Source organism: Pygocentrus nattereri, chromosome 24, assembly GCF_015220715.1.
Source record: "Pygocentrus nattereri isolate fPygNat1 chromosome 24, fPygNat1.pri, whole genome shotgun sequence".
NCBI lineage: Eukaryota > Metazoa > Chordata > Actinopteri > Characiformes > Serrasalmidae > Pygocentrus > Pygocentrus nattereri.
In genome coordinates, this window is record NC_051234.1 from 8111595 (window position 1) to 8130612 (window position 19018).

At 41.7% G+C, this 19018-nt stretch overlaps 1 protein-coding gene across 1 annotated transcript in view; it reads right to left on the reverse strand.

The window, feature by feature from the left end:
* Nucleotides 1–18132, reverse strand: part of si:dkey-12j5.1 (probable assembly chaperone of rpl4) — a 215966-nt gene extending 197834 nt beyond the window's left edge. The window contains exons 1-7 of the mRNA XM_017695782.2: nucleotides 17865–18132; nucleotides 17473–17582; nucleotides 12584–12730; nucleotides 12251–12400; nucleotides 10546–10652; nucleotides 4051–4174; nucleotides 1099–1212 (exon numbers count right to left, since the gene is read on the reverse strand). Coding sequence (XP_017551271.2) covers nucleotides 1099–1212; nucleotides 4051–4174; nucleotides 10546–10652; nucleotides 12251–12400; nucleotides 12584–12730; nucleotides 17473–17582; nucleotides 17865–17925 — 813 coding nt within the window. The 5' untranslated portion in view covers nucleotides 17926–18132. The remainder of the gene's footprint in view (nucleotides 1–1098; nucleotides 1213–4050; nucleotides 4175–10545; nucleotides 10653–12250; nucleotides 12401–12583; nucleotides 12731–17472; nucleotides 17583–17864) is intronic.
* Between the last annotated feature and the right edge of the window lie 886 nt (nucleotides 18133–19018).

Genomic DNA, 19018 nt, shown 5'->3' on the forward strand with positions numbered 1-19018 from the left:
CCTTACACTGGAGAGGTCAAATGGATGTTAGGTTTGTGGGGGAACATTTTGCTGACATTGTTTGAATCCACCTGAATCCTTATAGGAAGAAAACAAGCTTTCCTTTCAGATGGGAGTGGTCTCTTTCAGGATGGCATTGCACCCCCACCCCAACCCACCCCTCCCCCGACGGAGTTAATGTAGAACTGCTATTTCACCCTTTAACCCTGAAGGTTGGAGTGAAGACTGCTGGTCTCCATAGCAACACAGACAACTACTTCACCTAGCTGGTAGCTAACGAAAAGGCAAAGAAAAAAGATTTAAGACAAACATCAAAAATTTTAAGACAAATGGACTCACTGGCATTTATAGTTACTCCAGCTGGTTTCCTGATACGTTTAATCTGCAACAAGAAACTGACAAACACTAAACACTCATGAACTTGAAGTCAGTTTCTCAATCGACAGCTTCTTGTTTGAATTGTCCCGTTCCACCTTAAATGGCGCAGTAGTTACATCCTTCTGCCTCAGGCGCCATTTAAGGTGGAATGAGAAAAACTGAATGAGAAGCGGCGTGAAAAGCTGAACGCTGAGAGAAATTTTACTCTACTTTTTTTGGAAAAGTTTCCTGCTGGAGATGCGAGAAAAGCGGCTATACCCAAGTTAAAGCAGAGCAAAGTAAGTTTGTGTTTTTGTTGACATATTTTTGGCCTATACTAGTACATTAATACATGCTGAGACACATCTACAGTCACGATGGTAAAATGGACATTAAACGTTGTGGCTCCCAAGGTGGTTTGATTTTGGTTTGAAAGGACAAAATGGATCTTCTTAACGCTCGATGTGCTCACCTCTGTTCTATGCCAAGGTGCCTCAAAGCTGTTCTGGCAACTTGTGATGCCCCAAAACCTTACTAAGACACTATATCCTAGTCCTAAACCTAATCCTAACCTTAACCTCAACACCTACGAAGACTTTGGCATAGCTTTTGTAAAAAGCACTGCATAATTTTGATGACCTTGACATTGTAGTTCCTTCCTGTCTTCCTTCGTTTTGTTTTTACAAAGTTACATCATTTTCTTCTGAAAACATACAGAAAGAAAGACACAAACAAACACACCTGTGCCGGCTCTTCCTCTTCATCAGGCTGCTCCGAACTTGCCAGGGACTTTTCTTTCTTCTGTAGACTCGGTAACCATGACGACACACTCTTTATCAAGTAGTCACGGCCCTCCTGAAAAACAAAGCCATGAAGCACAAGTCGTGTATCTATTGTGCAATTTCTTTCTGCTTTTCAAAACCAGATGCAACCAATAGTGTTTGGCTTAAACCAACACAGGCCTTTCAGTTACACCCCTTCGCTCTTTCACTGAGAGTGAGGTGATGAGCCGGAGAGAGCGAGACGAGAGAAAGAACAGATGGAAATTAACGGGGACAGACGTTTCCCTGAGAAGGAACCGTTCTCACCATCATAAAACCACAGTGCCATTTTTAATTACTTATTTATTTCCACTCCAGGTTCCTTAAAAACAAGCTGTGAAGTTTCGTTAAAAGTGTGGATTTTGAACTTTCAATCCATTCCACACTTGTTTGGAGGTAGAAATAGAGATATTTGAAGTCTTTCCTGCCTTAAAAAAATATATTTTTTTTTTGCTACATTGTCACTCAAATCAAAAGACAGAGGAACATCAGAAGTAAATAATTCAATATGTAACTTCCATGAATAATGTAATTACCTGTTGAATTTAAACAATATACAGTAATAAATACACTGATCAATCATAACATTATGACCACCTCCTTGTTTCTACACTCATTGTCCATTTTATCAGCTCCACTTACTGTATAGCTGCACTTTGTAGTTCTACAGTTACAGACTGTAGTCCATCTGTTTCTCTGATACTTTGTTACCCTGTTCTTCAGTGGTCAGGACCCCCACAGGATCCCCGACAGAGCAGGTACTATTTGGGTGGTGGATCATTCTCAGCACTGCAATAACACTAACGTGGTGGGGGCGTGTTAGGGTGTGTTGTGCTGGTACAAGTGGATCAGACACAGCAGTGCTGCTGGAGTTCGTCCACTTATGCCTTGTAAATGTAAAGTCAGTCACAATGGCTCATGCTGAGAATGAACCACCACCTAAATAATACATGCTCTCTGGTGGTCCTGTGGGGGTCCTGACAATTGATGATAACCATTGAAGAACATGGTAAAGGGGGAAACCAAAAGAAAAAACCACAGATAAAGTCAGATGGGCTACGGTCTGTAACTGCAGAACAACAAAGTGCACCTATATGTTAAGTAAGTAAGTAAGTGATACTTTTTTGATCCCACAACCGGAGAAATTCCACCTCCGCATTTAACCCATCCGTGAAGTGAAACACCACATACACACTAGTGAACACACACACTAGAGGGCAGTGAGCACACTTGCCCGGAGCGGTGGGCAGCCCTATCCACGGCGCCTGGGGAGCAGTTGGGGGTTAGGTGTCTTGCTCAAGGACACCTCAGTCATGGACTGTCGGCCCTGGGGATCGAACCGGCAACCTTCCGGTCACAGGGCCAGATCCCTAACCTCCAGCCCTCGACAGCCCCAGTGGAGCTGCTAAAATGAATAATGTGTGTAGAAGCAAGATGTATGTAATGAAGTGCCCTTCAGCTTCAGTTTTAAATGTAGGAAAATTAATCATACTGTTGAAAAAGAAGATCATAAAGACGTGCAGACTCAAGATTAAAAGCTATATTAACACATTTTTGTACATTGAAACACAAACTATGCAATAAGCACCATATTATATTTCACCATACTGCAGTCAAATATTCAGTCTGAGTCTGAACTAAGCATCACCAACATTGTGTCTTTATGCACTTAATAATCTGACGACTGCAGAAAATCAGATTTTGTCAGTAATCAGATTAACGCGCTTAGATGCACTTATCAGATAACGGGGAAACTCCAGGTCTACGAGAGTCACCGGTAATCAGATTTCTGCTTTATAACCTGCCAATAAACTCACAGAAGACGTGACAGACGTAGCGTCACTCCAAAAGCGTTTTGCTGCATCTCACGGCGACGCTGCTCGCTTATTGCCCGTACCGCTGTCCGTTTTCACGCATGCTCAGACTGAGAAATCCGAAAGAAATCAGAGTAAGCGGTTACATGCACTGAGAGATCTGATTAGAGTTCAAATCCAGACTCTTTATCGGATTTCTTAATCCGATTTCTCGTTCGGAGTATGGCGATCACATGACCATTTGAATAATCAGGCATTCGTTTACATTCATGTAAAACGCCTGGGAATTATTTGCTGTGTCTTCAGCTGAAATCATCTATGCTCATCTTGCAGAACCCATGTAGCGTAAAACTACTATAAGCTCAAGCGCTTATCACTTACACAAAACACAAATAAAGGGACCACTGGACAATCTTTGCAGTGGTGGGCTGAATCTGCATGAGTTTCGGACTGCAAACTCCTGCAGGGACCGCCTGTCCCTGTTCCACCTGCACAGAGCAGTGTGGACAAATCTGGAGCTTAAACAGAAGCAAAGTCTGCTGCGCTGCCTGCTCGTGTTTGCCTAAAACCAGTTTGCCACCTAGTGGCTGAAAGAGATACTGCAGCACAACAGCTTTACCTCAGGCTAGAGTGAATTGGTTATGTGGTATTATATCTTAGACAAGCGCTCTCGATTAAATTGGCTAATATATTCTCAGACATGACCCGGCTAACACTCTCTCTCTCTCTCTCTCTCTCTCTCTCTCTCTCTCTCTCTCTCTCTCTCTCTCTTTCTCTCACAGTTACACAACTCGTTTCTGAGTGCTGCTATGGGGCCCTTTGCTGATTAAGACTTCTTAATTAAAAGTGTCCCCTTAAATTAATGGGCCTCAACTATGCCAATGTCATCCCACACCCATCAAAGCACACCGATGAGAAGAATTTATGGAACGTCAATAATCCTGATGGTTAGTTAACAGCTGGCTAGAATTCCATTCACTTCTAATGCTGCTAGCGAAGTGAACTGAAAAGATGAACGGGTCAGTGAGTGTGATGTGAGAACAGTTGTGGAGGCGTACCTCAGATTTCTCCACGCTGAACAGGTAGCTGGCCATTAGCTGGAGAGCTTCAGGGTTGTGCTGGTCATAGTGCAGAGCTTTCTCAATGGCCTCCTTACAGCGCTCAGCTGCTCCCTCCTCCATACTGTCAAAGAATGTTTATACAGTTATACAGTACAACAGTTACGCATCCTTCAGTACAGATTTAGGTAAGTAAGTAATAACAGAAACAAAACTATTTTCAATGCTTTTTGAGCAGTGAATGACCAGAGGCCGGATACCCGATCGTGTCTTTAGGAAGAAAAGCTTCTTAAGGGGAAATCAATGTTGCTAAATTCTCATTCAGTGGTTTAGACGTAAACAAAATCATTGAGTGGTTTGGTGTGAAATGCGCCTTGCTGGTGAAATTTACTGAGTCAGAATTGCTCATTTCTTCATAACTTTCATATTTCATAAGTTACATACAGAAGCTGGGCGTGGTATGAGGCCGTGACTCTTCTTTCCAGTCTAATAGACGGTGATGTCAATTTAAACCTTTAGAATAAAAGAAGCTGAACTAACTTTGGTTTTCTACTGAAAGACGACCCATTTTCCCACAATTCTGGGCTATAAACTATAAACAGATGGTGTCTCTTCAGTGATCTGCTCTGTAAAAATTGTTTTTATAAAATAATACAAAGGAGCTTCTTTTATATATATATATATATATATATATATATATATATATATATATATATATATATATATATATATATATATATATATATATATAAAAGAAGCTCCTGGTTCGACCAATCAGTGCCTTCGTAATTTGTGCTCATGATGTAATTGATGACATTAACAAGTCTCTGTGGCAGCTCTGAAGGGGTCAAGGGAAAAAAAAAAATGGACCCACTCTCGCTACTTTTTATTGTTTTTCTGTTTATTTGAATTATGAATACGACTTTATTCTAATGTATACTTTGATAAACTCACTGCTGAGGTAAATTGTTTAAAAATTTGCTTAGATGCCTAAAACTTTCTAACGTCATTCTTATGAAAAAGTTAAGAATTCTCTTATATTCTTTATTTATTTATAACTATTTTCTCAAGAGCAGTTCTAAGGTTATGTGGTATTCTTGAACATATAATAAATATTCTTAAATGTTTTCTTAACATTGTCTTAGACTGTGAAGACTTGACAAGGTGAGCATCTTAGGCTATGTTCACATTACCAGGTTGAAGTGGCACAAATCTGACTCGGATCTGATCTTTTCAAATCCGATCTTAGTCACTTTCATATGTGGTCTTAGATCAGATATGTATCGGATTTATAGCCACGCGACCTTAATCTCCCATCTGATTTCCTGCTCAAATCCGATGGGTCACACTCGTTTAGGTGATCCAAATCGGTCATTAATCTAACGTCCTGAAATGACCCACATGCACACATCCTACTCAATAACGTCAGAACGAGCTTCGCTGAGAAGATCATTAACTCTGATCAGCTCTCAGCTTCATTCTTAGAGCCAGACAAATGCGAAAAGGGGAGATGAACTGCTGTTGCCAAAGTAATGCTGAATGATGGTCACGCGCAGTCGGAAAAAAAAGCACATGAATTCCAATCTGAGCATGGTCACATGGCCACGAACCGGATACGTATCCGATCTAGGACCACATGAAAGTGGCTCAGGTTGGATTTGAAAAAAGATCAGATTTGTGTCCACACAGCCCTGAAAACATCAGATCTGAGTCACATTAGGGCAAAAAAAATCAGATTTGTGCCACTTCAGCCTAGGAATGTGAACGTAGCCTTAAAGACCTCCCTGGTGGAAATGTGTAACTGCTTGCAACGTGCAGAATAACATTGTGATGTCAGTGTTTCAGACTCCTTCCAAGAGCACACAAATCTCATGATTGCAAGCACATTGAAAGAGTCTTCAAAGAGAACTAAGTGAATCTCTATTCCTCTCATCTTCATCAGAATAATGCCGAATTTTGCACACAAGACCAAAACATCGAGCCCGACCTTCTTTTCGAGGCTGTGCATTTGACGCTGACACATAAAGACGCAGGGCACGGTTCGAGAAACTCCTGTAAAATCTGATCCGACAGCCCCAAATCATTACGATGTAAACAAAGTCATTCGGAGTGGTCTGGTGTGAAATGCTCCATTTTAGAGAAACCTGCCAAGTCAGAATTGCTCACAGTGGTAGCAGACGTCTGAAGCACTTCACGCCTCTCAAAGCTGTCTCACAGAAAGTTATGACATGAAATGGTTAGGAATATGTTGCCCATTCCTGAGACCCTGCTTTGTGATGAGGTTCTAATCTAAAACTTATTTTAATCCCTTCAGGGCAGAGGTGATATACATGCAGGGCATTGTAAGGCAAAGTATCGACATCACATATAAAAACTCAGAAGACACATGTAGGCTCACTGGTTAGTTTGGATACCATATAAAATGGCTATATTTTATATACACACACACACACACACACACACAGTATCTCACCAAAGTGAGTACACCCCTTACATGTCTGCAAATATTTCATTATATCTTTTCATAGGACAACACTATAGAAATGAAACTTGGATATAACTTAAAGTAGTCAGTGTCCAGCTTGTATAGCCGTATAGATTTACTGTCCTCTGAAAAGAACTCAATACTCAGACATTAATGTCTAAATATCTGGCAACACAAGTGAGTCCACCTCACAGTGAACATGTCCAAATCATGCTCAAAGTGTCAATATTTTGTGTGACCACCACTATTATCTAGCACTGCCTTAACCCTCTTGGGCATGGAATTCTCCAGAGCTGCACAGGTTGCTACTGGAACCCTCTTCCACTCCTCCATGATGACATCACGGAGCTGGTGGCTGTTAGACACCTTGCGCTCCTCCTCCTTCCGCTTGAGGATGCCCCACAGGAGCTCAATTGCGTTTAGGTCTGGAGACATACTTGGCCAGTCCATCACCTTTACCTTCAGAAAGGCAGTTGTCATCATGGAAGTTTGTTTGGGGTCGTTATCAAGTTGGAAAACTGCCGTGTGGTGCAGGACATGGTTCCACTATTCCATATTCTTGGACAGCTTGTCTTCAGCAAACTATTTCAGGCTTGCTTGCGTGTCAGCTTCAGAACAGGCTTCCTTCTGGGATGACTGCTATACAGACTGACTTGCATTGTGCAGTGTAATGCAGTGTAATACAGGCTGACCTCCCACTTCTTCAACCTCTGCAGCAATACTGGCAGGACTCATGCTATTTTTTGAAGCAAACTTTTGGATATGATGCTGAACACGTGGACTCAACCTCTTTGGTCGACCCTTTTCCAAGTGGAATCTGTCCTGGAAAACTGCTGTATGACCTTGTCCACCATGCTATGGCTCCATTTCAGGGTGTTGGCAATATTCTTATAGTGTAGGCCATCTTTGTGGAGAGCAACAATTCTATTTTTTACATCCTCAGAGAATTCTTTGCCATGATGTGCCATGATGAATATCCAGTGGCCAGTATGAGCAAATTGTACCCAAAACACCAAATTTAACAGCCCTGCTCCCCATTCACACCTGCAACCTTGTAACTTTAGAGACACCAGGGAGGGACAATGACACAACTGGGCACAATTTGGATGTTTTCGCTGTGAGGTGGACTCAGTTGTGCTGCCAGCTATTTAGACATTAATGGCTGTGTGTTGAGTTCTTTTCAGAGGACAGTAAATCTGCACTACTATACAAGCTGTACACTGACTATTTTAAGTTATATCCAAGTTTCATTTCTATAGTGTTGTCCCATGAGAAGATATAAGAAAAAATTTGCAGAAATGTGAGGGGTGGACTCCCTTTTGTGAAATGCACAGTTTCACAGTTTCTGTTAGACTTAATTTCCTTGCTCCTTCCATCCCTCTGCTACAGGTTAATCTTATGGACAAATAAGATGACCGTTTTTAAAGCTGCGCTAGCTGGTCATTCTGATGTTGAGGTTTAATCAAACAGTGGTTTGTATCTAGTAGTGAATCTTCTGAGGTCATGTTGAAGGATCCCTCTCTCCATGATCCTGCCAGGCAGTTGAAAATGGGTTCTTCTTCTTGATTAGGATTATTCTTCATCATCCACTACTGTGGTCCTCCACAGTCCAGGTTGTTTGCTTTTGCTAAACTCATCTAGGTGTACTTTCCGCATATCTAGGGCCAGTTTTCTAAACACAGATTTAGCCTAAGCCTAGACTTAAAAGAACTTTTGATGGCGATTCACCACTGGTACTGCAGTGTAGTCTAGTTTTTAGAACGAAGCTTGATCTACATTTTGAAAACCAGCTGCTTTTTTGCGGTTTTGACTACATACTGATTGATTCACTCATATGACAGCCTGCTTTACTAGAATGGACCCCTCTTTGATTCTTAAAGAAGAAGCCACTCCAGATGTAGCTAGCTGCAAAATAGTAACTATAACCCACTCAATTGCTTAAGGACAGTACTGTCCATGTTCCCAAAGCATTCTGGGCCAGATTGACGTTACTATTACAGACAACAGAAATAAACTGTTGGCTCTTTTTGGTCAACTGGACAGTTTTCTAGTCAACCAGCTAGTGGTAGTAGGTTGAGATGTCTGGAGATACAATCATGGAGATGGTTTGCCATTTATTTTTTCAGTTCATCTGGTGGGAACATTCCCTGGCAGTTAAACCCCTGTAGGTGAGCCACAGCAGTAATGCCAATCCAAAAGTAAAGGCATTTACAGGTAGTTTGTTCCCTCTGTTTGCTGTTAACAGCCTCCACTTTTCTCCTAAAGCCCTCCAGTAGGTTTTGGAACATGGCTATGAGGGTTGACTTCCATTCATCCTCAAGAGCAATAGGCTACGTTTACACCGGCGGTAAAAGTGGCCCGACTCTGATTTTCTCACCAAATCTGATTTCTTTGTTTGGCTGTTCACAGTATCTTTTAAATGTGATCTGTATGTGTCATCAATCTAAAGAGATCAGCTCGTAAACTGACCCGCATGCGCAAAAGAACATGTTGTTTATAAATGTTGCTTCATGCGGCTCATCCAGAGGTAAACAATCACGACTGCCAACAAACGTCAGTGGCTCCCGGAGATTCAGCTTCAGCTTCACCAGCATCACAGGAGCCATCATGAAGCTTCACGGACCGACAGCTAGCACATCACCCAGAATGTGTTTGAGCTGTAAAAAGGGCACAGTCACTTCTTTGGTTCGTGTCCTCAGATTCTCTAAACTTTGCTTTCAGACTTTTAACTGTTTTTTTGGACACTGCAGCCTCACTCTCCTACAGCTGTTTTCAGCCATTTCTTTCAAAATCTCTTTGAACCCAGAGCAGTTTCTTCTACACCAAACTCAGCAAACCATTTCTTAAAGGACCGCACACTGAAGTAATACAGGGCCCTTCTCAAACTCGCCCACAAAGTTGGAAGCGCATAATCCTCTAGAGTCTGAATAGATGCTATAGCATTAAGATTTCCCTTCGCTGCAACTAAAAGGCCCAGCCAAAGACCATTATTCCCCCTCCACCAAACTTTATAGCTAGCACTAAGCGCTGGCTCAAGCATCATCAGCCTGGCTTCCAACAAACCCAGACTAAGACTGGGTTTAGATGATGTAGCGTAGGTGTGTTTTGCACCTCTCCAGACAACACTTGGCAATGCTCATGGTGATTCTAGGCTTGCATGCAGCTGCTCGGTAACAGTGATCGCCATGGAAACCCAATCCATGAAGCTACCAGTGAAAAGTCCTTGCACATACAGTATGTTGTTTCTAGAGTCTGTTTGGAGGGCACTGCAACAGAGGACTGTGAGCCATTTCTGTGAGTCTTTTAGAGCCAGCAAGACAGAAATTTGATGAACTGATTTCTTGGAAAGGTGGCATCCTAGGACTAATTTGAAAGTCAACCTGTTATGTTGTCAACACTGCTATTAAATTGAACTCAAACTACCAACTCATAAAGGCCTGACTATCAAGTACGCAGCACTATTTTCTGCTCTTCACCTGGTTACCTCCTCTCCATAAAACTCAGTAGATTGTAATCCGCTAGATTCCTCTCACATCAGCATATCATTTCTACCACATATGGGTAAGAAATGTAATTTGATTGAACTTGGTAATTTCAAGCATTATTAGTCCTCTTTCCTATATTTGATAAGATCGACTGCATATCATAGTAATTAAATCTTCTTTCCCACTTCTGGCTGATCTCTGATTATATCTTGCCTCTCATAATAGGTGTCCTCCAAACTGTTGTATCCAAGGTGGTGCAGAATAACCTTCACGTCAGCATATCAAGTGTGAGAAGATAAAAAAATGAGCAAGTGTGCAAAAGAATAGCAGGAGAAAGAGGGACTGATAAGAAGGTGCATGAGGAAATGAGAGGAGAGAGGAGGACGGGTAACGAGAGAGATACAACCAGGAATGAAGAACAATGGACTGAAACAAAGCAATAGATGTGCACAGAGAAGGAGGCTGGAAGACAGAGAGAGAAATGAAGTTGAAAAAAAAGAAAAAAGGTAGAAAAAAAAAAATTACCAAAGATCAGTGAAGAAAATCTCAGCGATGGAGCAGAAGGCTACAGAGACATCCTTCACGGTAACAGAAGGCTCCGAGGGCATGGCAGCTGCTCCCATATCACTGGCCTAGCAAAACACAATCATAAAACACAGAGGATTTAGCGAACTTAGACCTACACTGCAGAATCGATTCATTCTCGGACCCTGAAGAAGTCTTCAGAAAGATGTGACAGCGAGGTATTGGCCCACATACAGACTCTTAAAGAGTAAAAGGCATGAAAAGGTGTTAAAACTGGAATTTAGCTACAGAACGACCCATTTTACTGTTCTACATCTTGTATTAATTAAGTGTGCAGATGCAGTCTATACAAAGTCTCGCTCTAAAGCCATAGTAAGTTGACCTCATTCCTAGAAATCCTCTGTCCAGGGTTGGTCCAGCTCATATCCAATACAGCTAGCCAACTTTTCTACTGTGTCATGACCCTCAGAATATAAATACAAGTTAGATTATATTGTCTGTAAAACAAGCTTGCATTATTCAATGCGTGTGGGACATGATGTCAGAAATATTAAAAAAACTGAGAATTCCACTGATTTTCAATGTGTCTGCATCGTTAAATTATTCAGGGGTAAAGTCATTCAGAGTGGCTTGATGTGAAGCATTCACTGTATGGAAACTTACTGACTTGCATTTTCTTACATTACAATGGCAGTGATAGGAACCGGGAGTCGCAATGTAATGTAAATATCGGAATTTTGTTTACTATAAAAATAAAAAAATGCAGAAGCATATGCATCTCCTGAGTTTTTAAATGTGTGATGTGGACAACGCTGATGATGGTAAAACGATAAAAATCGGAAGAAAAAAAAAAGTAAATACATTTTAGACCAAAAACAACAGAAAACAACGAGTGTGTTTACACACACTTAATCTGATACCTGCAGGAAATCAGATTTGGTCAGTGATCTGATTAAAGCATTTATATGCACTTGAATAATCGGATAAACGGGAAACTTCTGGTCTACATGAGTCAGACAGTAATCAGATTTCCGCCTTGCAACCAGCCAATAAACTCACAGAAGAAGACGTGCCATAAATTTAAAACTCAAACTTAACATTGCGGCTTTTCTTTAAAACATCGCACCACTTCACCTGAAAATATGAATGTGTCAACTAGAAGATGAAGAATATTTAAATCCATCATTTTGTCAGGCAGGTATTTGGTTTCAGGTACTTATTTCCGGTACCGCCATCTGTTTTGCACATGCACAGACTGAGAAATCCGAAAGAAATCAGAGTAAGAGTTCACATGCACTGAGAAATGGGATTACTGAGCTGAAATCCAGCCATCAGATTTCTTAATCGGATTTCTAGATCGCAGTATGGTGTTTACATGACTGTTTGAATAACTGCAGAAATCTGATTATGATCAGATTATTATTGCCATGTAAACACACTCAATGACTCAGGCATCAGGTAGTATATTCAGAACGATTCTCTGGAATATCTTTAAGTGATTGAGCTTATAGAGGCACTAAACTCCTCAGACATCTGGCTCCCATCACCACCACAACTCAGACTCCAAGTTTCTATGAAACTGTGCATTTCACATCAAACCACTCTGAATGATTTTATCATCTTAACGAAACAAGTCCATATTTTTCTGTGTGCAACACAATTACACAGAAAACAAAAAAAGAAGGAAAAACATTTTAAACTGTACCTCCTGGGTCTGCTTGTCTAGGACAATGAGCATGACCTCGAGGCCTTTGCTGAAATACTGCACAGCCTCCATGCCCGTGTGGATCTGCCCCAGGTACATGTATTTGCCGTGGCCTTCCTCCGGACTGAGCTCCACTGCCTTCAGAAAGACGTACGCAGCTGTCAAGGAGCGAAGCTCTTTCATTCATCACACGCAATCTAACACAAATCGCCTTGCAAAAAGCTACATATTCAGTCGACTGAGCCGGCGCCAAGCATGGCTTTACGTCCGCCTGGACAGAACACATTTCAGTGTTTCTGCCGCAACATCACACCGGCCAACTGGTAAGGATATTTGTTTGGCTTTATCCATGTCTCCCAGCTCAGCACAGATGTTTCCCAGCATGTCCAGAATGGTCAGGTTGGTAGGCTCAATGTCCAGGGCACGCTGACAGAACATCTTTGCCATGGGAAAGTCAAAGTTGTCCATACACTCCTCTGTCTGAGAGAGAGAGAGAGAGAGAGAGAGAGAGAGAGAGAGAGAGAGAGAGAGAGAGAGAGAGAGAGAGAGAGAGAGAGAGAAGAGAAGAGAAGAGAAGAGAAGAGAAGAGGAAGAGAGAGAGAGAGAGAAAGACAGAGAGAGAGAGAGAGAGAAAGAGAGACACACAGAGAGAGAGAGAGAGAGAGAGAGAGAGAGAGAGAGAGAGAGAGAGAGAGAGAGAGAGAGAGAGAGAGAGAGAGAGAAGAGAAGAGAAGAGAAGAGAAGAGAAGAGAAGAGAAGAGGAAGAGAAGAGGAAGAGAGAGAGAGAGAGAGAGAGAGAGAGAGAGAGAAAAGAGAAAAGAAAGAGAGAAGAGAAAAGAGAGAGAGAGAGAGAGAGAGAGAGAGAGAGAGGAGAAGAGAAAGAGAGAGAGAGAGAGAAGAGAAGAGAAAGAGAGAGAAGAGAAGAGAGAGAGAGAGAGAGAGAGAGAGAGAGAGAGAGAAGACAAAGAGAGAGAAGAGAAGAGAAAGAGAGAGAGAGAAAAGAGAGAGAGAGAGCGAAAAGAGAGAGAGAGAGACAGAGAGAGAGAGAGAGAGAGAGAGAGAGAGAGAGAGAGAGAGAAATAGAGAAAAGAGAGAGAGAGAGAGAAAAAGAGAAAGAGAGAGAGAGAGAGAGAGAGAGAGAGAGAGAGAGAGAGAGAGAGAGAGAGAGAGAGAGAGAGAGTCACTTAGTGTAGACATTACCATGACAACCAGCATGAGTCCAGTCAGAGTGAGATGAGCAGCAGTGAGCAGTGCTTGTGTTTATAACTGCTTTAAAATGATGTCACACTCAGGAAAATGTCCTTCACATGTCCTTATTAAAGAAGGAAGAAGTCATGTTCTGAGACACATAAGCTGGACATCCGTCCCACCGCCATCTTTTAAAGATAAGAGTATAAACTTCACCTCCTCTGCAGACCAGTTTTTGCTCCGCCATGTTGAGCGTTATAAACTTTCACTAAGCAACAAACATGCAGAACATACTTAAACTTTCCGATAGGGAATGTAATCGGATACAGGCGTTTACACAGATATTATTCTTCTGTTTGACTGATTATTTACAGGATTACCCACCTTGTTCAGTCAGATAGACACCGTATTCTGAAGACCTCAATCGCACTAGACTATTCCGATTGAGACGTTTACATGGAAGTATTCTAGTCCAAGTGAGCTATTAGTCAGATTATTAACGGATTATTAGGCTGCCTGTAAGCATGGCTAATGTGCTTTGTGGAAAATGGGAATTCTTCAATATATGCATGTAGTCTCATTAATAAGCTGCGCAACGTGGACATTTTTCTTCCTCAATTTTTTTCCAGAGTTACTCCTTTAGAAGACACTGCCTACAGCACTGTGCAGGAGTCAGAAAACATCCTTCATTCATTTTTACCTCCCAGGCAAAACAACTAATAGTTTACTTATATTTCAGCGTAATGAAAATACACCAAGCACAACATTATGACCAACTCCTTGTTTCTAAACTCGGTCCATTTTATCAGCTCCACTTACTGTATAGCTGCACTTTGTAGTTCTACAGTTACAGACTGTAGTCCATCTGTTTCTCAACATATTTAGTTGGCCCCCTTTTACCCTGTTCTTCAGTGGTCAGGACCCCCATGGACCCTCACAGAGCAGGTACTATTCAGGTGGTGGGTCATTCTCAGCACTGCAGTAACTCTGACGTGGTGGTGGTGGTGGTATGTTACTGTGTGTTGTGCTGGTACAAGTGGATCAGACACAGCAGTGCGGCTGGAGTTTTAAACAATGTGTCCACTCACTGTCCACTCTATTAGACACTGCTATCTTGTCAGTCCACCTTGTTGATGTAAAGTCAGAGATGATAGCTCATCTGCTGCAGCACAGTTTGTGTTGGTCATCCTCTAGTCCTTCATCAGCTGTCACAGGACGCTGTTGGCTAGATATTTTTGGTTGGTGGACTATTCTAAGTCCAGCAGCGACACTGAGGTGTTTGAAAACAGTTATAATGTTACGCCTGATCAGTGCAGATAATCCATAAAATTACACAAAATCCTCAACAACGAAATATACTACCAGATTTCTCAGTATTTAGTGTTTCCAATCTTTTTGCCAAACTACAGCTTTTCCAAAGAAATCTACAGGAATGTTTTTCCACATCTCCAAAGTTTAGTCACAGAAGTTGGTTGCATTTTCTGCTTCTCGCAATCCAAGTAACCTCAAACACATTCAGTGATGTTGAAGTGAGGACCACTGTCCAGAGGAACAAAGCAGCTCCTTTGTTTGATTCGCAAAGGTACTTCTTTTGTGATATTCTATTGCTTGTTATCCAGTGTGGACCACAGGATGATGGGTTCCCCTTTTGAGTCTTGGTTCCTCTCTAGGTTTCTTCCTCTTGCTGATAAAGAGTTTTTCCTTTCCACTGTCACCATTGACGACAATCATGGGGGCTCAGACCTGGATTTTTCTCTAAAGCTGTATTTGACTTTTCTCAAAAGTGCTATGTAAATAAACTTTCACTTGACGTGACCGTTTCCTTTTACTCAGTAACAGCTTCTTAGCAGCTACACACCCCTCACCAAGTCGTCTCACAGTGGAAGGACGGACAGAAACACCTGTGAATGTTTTCAGATCTGGAGCAGCTCGATTTTCTCCTCTCTCTCTCTCAGAGATGAAAGCTTCAAGTGCTGTTTATCTGACGGGGGCAGTTTTGGAAGTTTACTAGAGCTCACAATGTTGTCCCACTTCTCTGAATAATTTTTGAGCTCCAGTTTTGGAAACCAGTGCTTTCCACTTGTTGTCCTTTGACTTCCCTTTTTCGTATGCAATTGCTCCATCTTATCTCTACCCTCCTCAGAATCTCCAGAAAAATTAATGAGCTGTTTCTATTGGAAGTTAAATTAAGGAAGGGTGGTCTCTGACTGTTGCACAGACAGGGACCAGATCTACGCATCACTGACAGCTAACAGAAATTTTCAAGATTGTCCTTGGGCCCAAAATTTGACAGTTGGAGAGTTAACTTGAGGCTCAAAGCTGACCTCAGCACTTGAAAAGACTCCAACAGACAATGAAAAAAATCTGCAACAGCGATGCAGTGAGGTAGCAGAAAATTCCACTGACTGACAGTAACACACAGAAGAGGGGGTAAAAACCCTCCAGGGGCCAGAATCCAGACAAAGGTTATGGCTTTATTAAGTGCACCTCTTTGTTTCTACGCTCATTGTCCATTTTCTCAGCTCCACTTACTCTATAGGTGCACTTTGTAGTTCTACAGTTACAGACTATAGTCCATCTGTTTCACCCTTTTACCCTGTTCTTCAGTGGTCAGGACCCCATGGACCTTCACAGAGCAGGTACTTTTTGGGTGGTGGATCACTCTCAGCACTGCAGTAACCCTGACGTGGTGGCGGTGTGTTAGTGTGTGATGTGCTGGTACAAGTAAATAACAGACAGCAATGGACGGGGGCGACAAAAGACCAGTAAGGTTGTGTAATAACAAAAAAAAAAACACCTGGTGGTTAATTGGCAACAGGTCAGTAAGATGATTAGGTATAAAAGAGCATCCCAGAGAGACTGAGTCTTTCAGAAGTAAAAGATGAGGGGCTCACCACTCTGGGAAAAACTGTATGATCAAATAGTGCAATAGCCTAGATCAAGAATAATATAACATAAAATAGCAAAGAACTTTTGCTTTTCATCATCTGAAGTACAAAATAACATTAAAGCATTCAGAGAATCTGGAGAAATCTCAGGATGCAAGCGACAAGGTCAAACACCAATACTGTCTGGCCGTGATGTTGGGGCCCTCAGGCAGCACAGCATTAAAAACAGACACGATTCTGTAGTGCAAATCTACGGAGCCCTGCTAGTGACATCCTGGATAAATTTAAAAAATGATGTGCGCATCTTACTAAGGCGTGGAAACGAGAAGACTAAGTCATGGCCATGAATTAATAAGGCGTGGGAATGAGACAACAGCTTACTAAGTCGTGGCCATGCATTAGGATCTCGTTCCCACGCCTTACAAACTCGTGACCACACATTATTTTTATTTATACAGGATACCCCAAGCGGGGCTCCATAGAAATCACTGCATGGGCTCAGAAACACTGTCTGTGAAAACAGTTCATCGCTGCTTCCACAAATACTCTAATTAAAATACACTAACTAAAACTCAAACAAAGAAGAAACCAAAAATTAACAGGATCCAGAAACGCCGCCACCTTCTCTGGGTCCAAACTCAAACCACATTCCGCATGTTTTACAGCAGCTTGGCTCTATAGTAAAAGTTAGGGTGCTACATTGGCCTGCCTGCAATCCAGACCTGTCACCACTGAAAACATTTGGCATATTATAAAAACAAAAGAAAACAGGCAAAAGAGACTCTGAACAGTTGAGCAGCTGAAGTAATCAAGTAAAACTGGGAAAACATCACTTTCAGAACTACAGCAGTGTCTCCTCAGGTCCCAAACACTTAGCGAGCGCTGTTAAAAGAAGAACTGATGTAGTACAGTGGTAAACATGCCCTTGTGGAACATGTTTCTGGCATCAAATTAAAAATGTGCACAATTTTTTCCAAATTTTAGATGTTGTCATTGCTCTACAGGACCTACATATCACTGTACTCTGTGTTTGTTTACATTTTGCACAGTGTCCCAACTTTCTGAGAAACGGGATAGTACATGCTGTAACCACGGTGATATATCAAATATGAAAATTATGAATAACATAAAACTGAACACAAAAACCTTCTCCAGTAACTGGTCAACGGTGTACTTCTCAGCTGTTTTCTTCTTGGCCTTCTCCTGCATTTTGGCCTTCATCTTCTCCTGAGGCGACAGAAGCGTATGTCCAGAACCTGAAAGAAGAAACAAAGCAACAGAGATGAGAAGACTTTCTCATCTTTACAGTCAAGTCGAAAACATTCCCAGGCAACCAGTGACATAACAAACTTTCCTCAAAACAATGAAACTGTATGTCAAGGATAGGTACCAAAGAAGTATCTACCCACAGGCTGATCTGGGGTGGGTGTGTGTGTGTGTGTGTGTGTGTGTGTGTGTGTGTGTGTGTATAAAACACTGCAGTTCTCAGGAAAAGGTAGCTGTTATCTCAGTCTAAGTGAACACCAATGTGCTGTTACCTCCACAGCTGTCTTTCTTCTTAGACTTGCTTTTCTTCTTGGCTTTTGCTTGTCCTCCCATTCTTGTATTAAGGCGTCTGTGGGTTGAAGTGAGTAGAAGAGCTGTGATACACAAAACGAGGCCAGTGTCCTGTTGATATGACCGTTATTTAGTCCTGCGTGTGACACAAGGCTGTACAGCACTGTTGACCACAGCCTGTGGATGCATGCAAGCATGGGCTTCAGCACCTTCTTCTTCTCCTCGACAGACTGAACGCCAGCTGGCTCTTTACTGCCACTCAGAGAACCTGTAGAGAATTCCCACTCTGTGGTGTTTCTTCTGGGTTTCTCAAACGCTAGATGGCGCTCCGGAGTGAGTCCAAAATGAATGGGTTAAGATGGATCATTTCAGCAAAATCATAGTTTAAAAATGCTTAAATATTTTTAATGTAAAAGAACACAATCATTTCCTCAACACAGAGCAGCATAAACATTTTAACATTTTAACACTGCTGTTGTTTTTTTTTTTGTTTGTTTGTTTTGTTTGTTTTTTTTTTAAGTGAACTACATCCTTCTACTTCCTAAAATTAAAGGAAAGCTGTGGTCGTGATTAGGAACTATTTTAACTTCATTCACTCCCATTCATTGAGGACTTGCTCGTGTTTTGCAGTCCTGTTTCTGATATAACGGGGGAAATAGGAAGAGGCCAGGCTCCTCATAAACTGCCACCTATAGCGCGATGTTGTGAAAATGTGTATTTTCTGAAGGATTTCTAAAAGGGAATTCCATCAATTTTTCAAATGTTCTGAATAACCCGGTCCTCGAGGTGTAAACAGAGTCATTCAGAGGGATCTAATGTGAAATGGTTCACTTTCTTTACCGTGGTGTTGATCGGAACCCGGGCTCACAATGTCTACAACACACACGTACCCGTTTTATTTACTATCAAAAAAACACCAGTGAACCTAAACGAGTCTTCTGAGTTTTTTGTATGTAATATTAAGGATGCTAAGTGCTAATTCTGAATAAATATGTTTACTTTGGGGACCGTTTTGCCCTAAAATGCCCTGCATGTACTCCACCGCGATGACTGAACAAGATACAAAACTATTATAAAACAATGTGCATATATTTTTAACCATTTTATGTTCTGACTTTCTGTGAGGAAGCTTTAA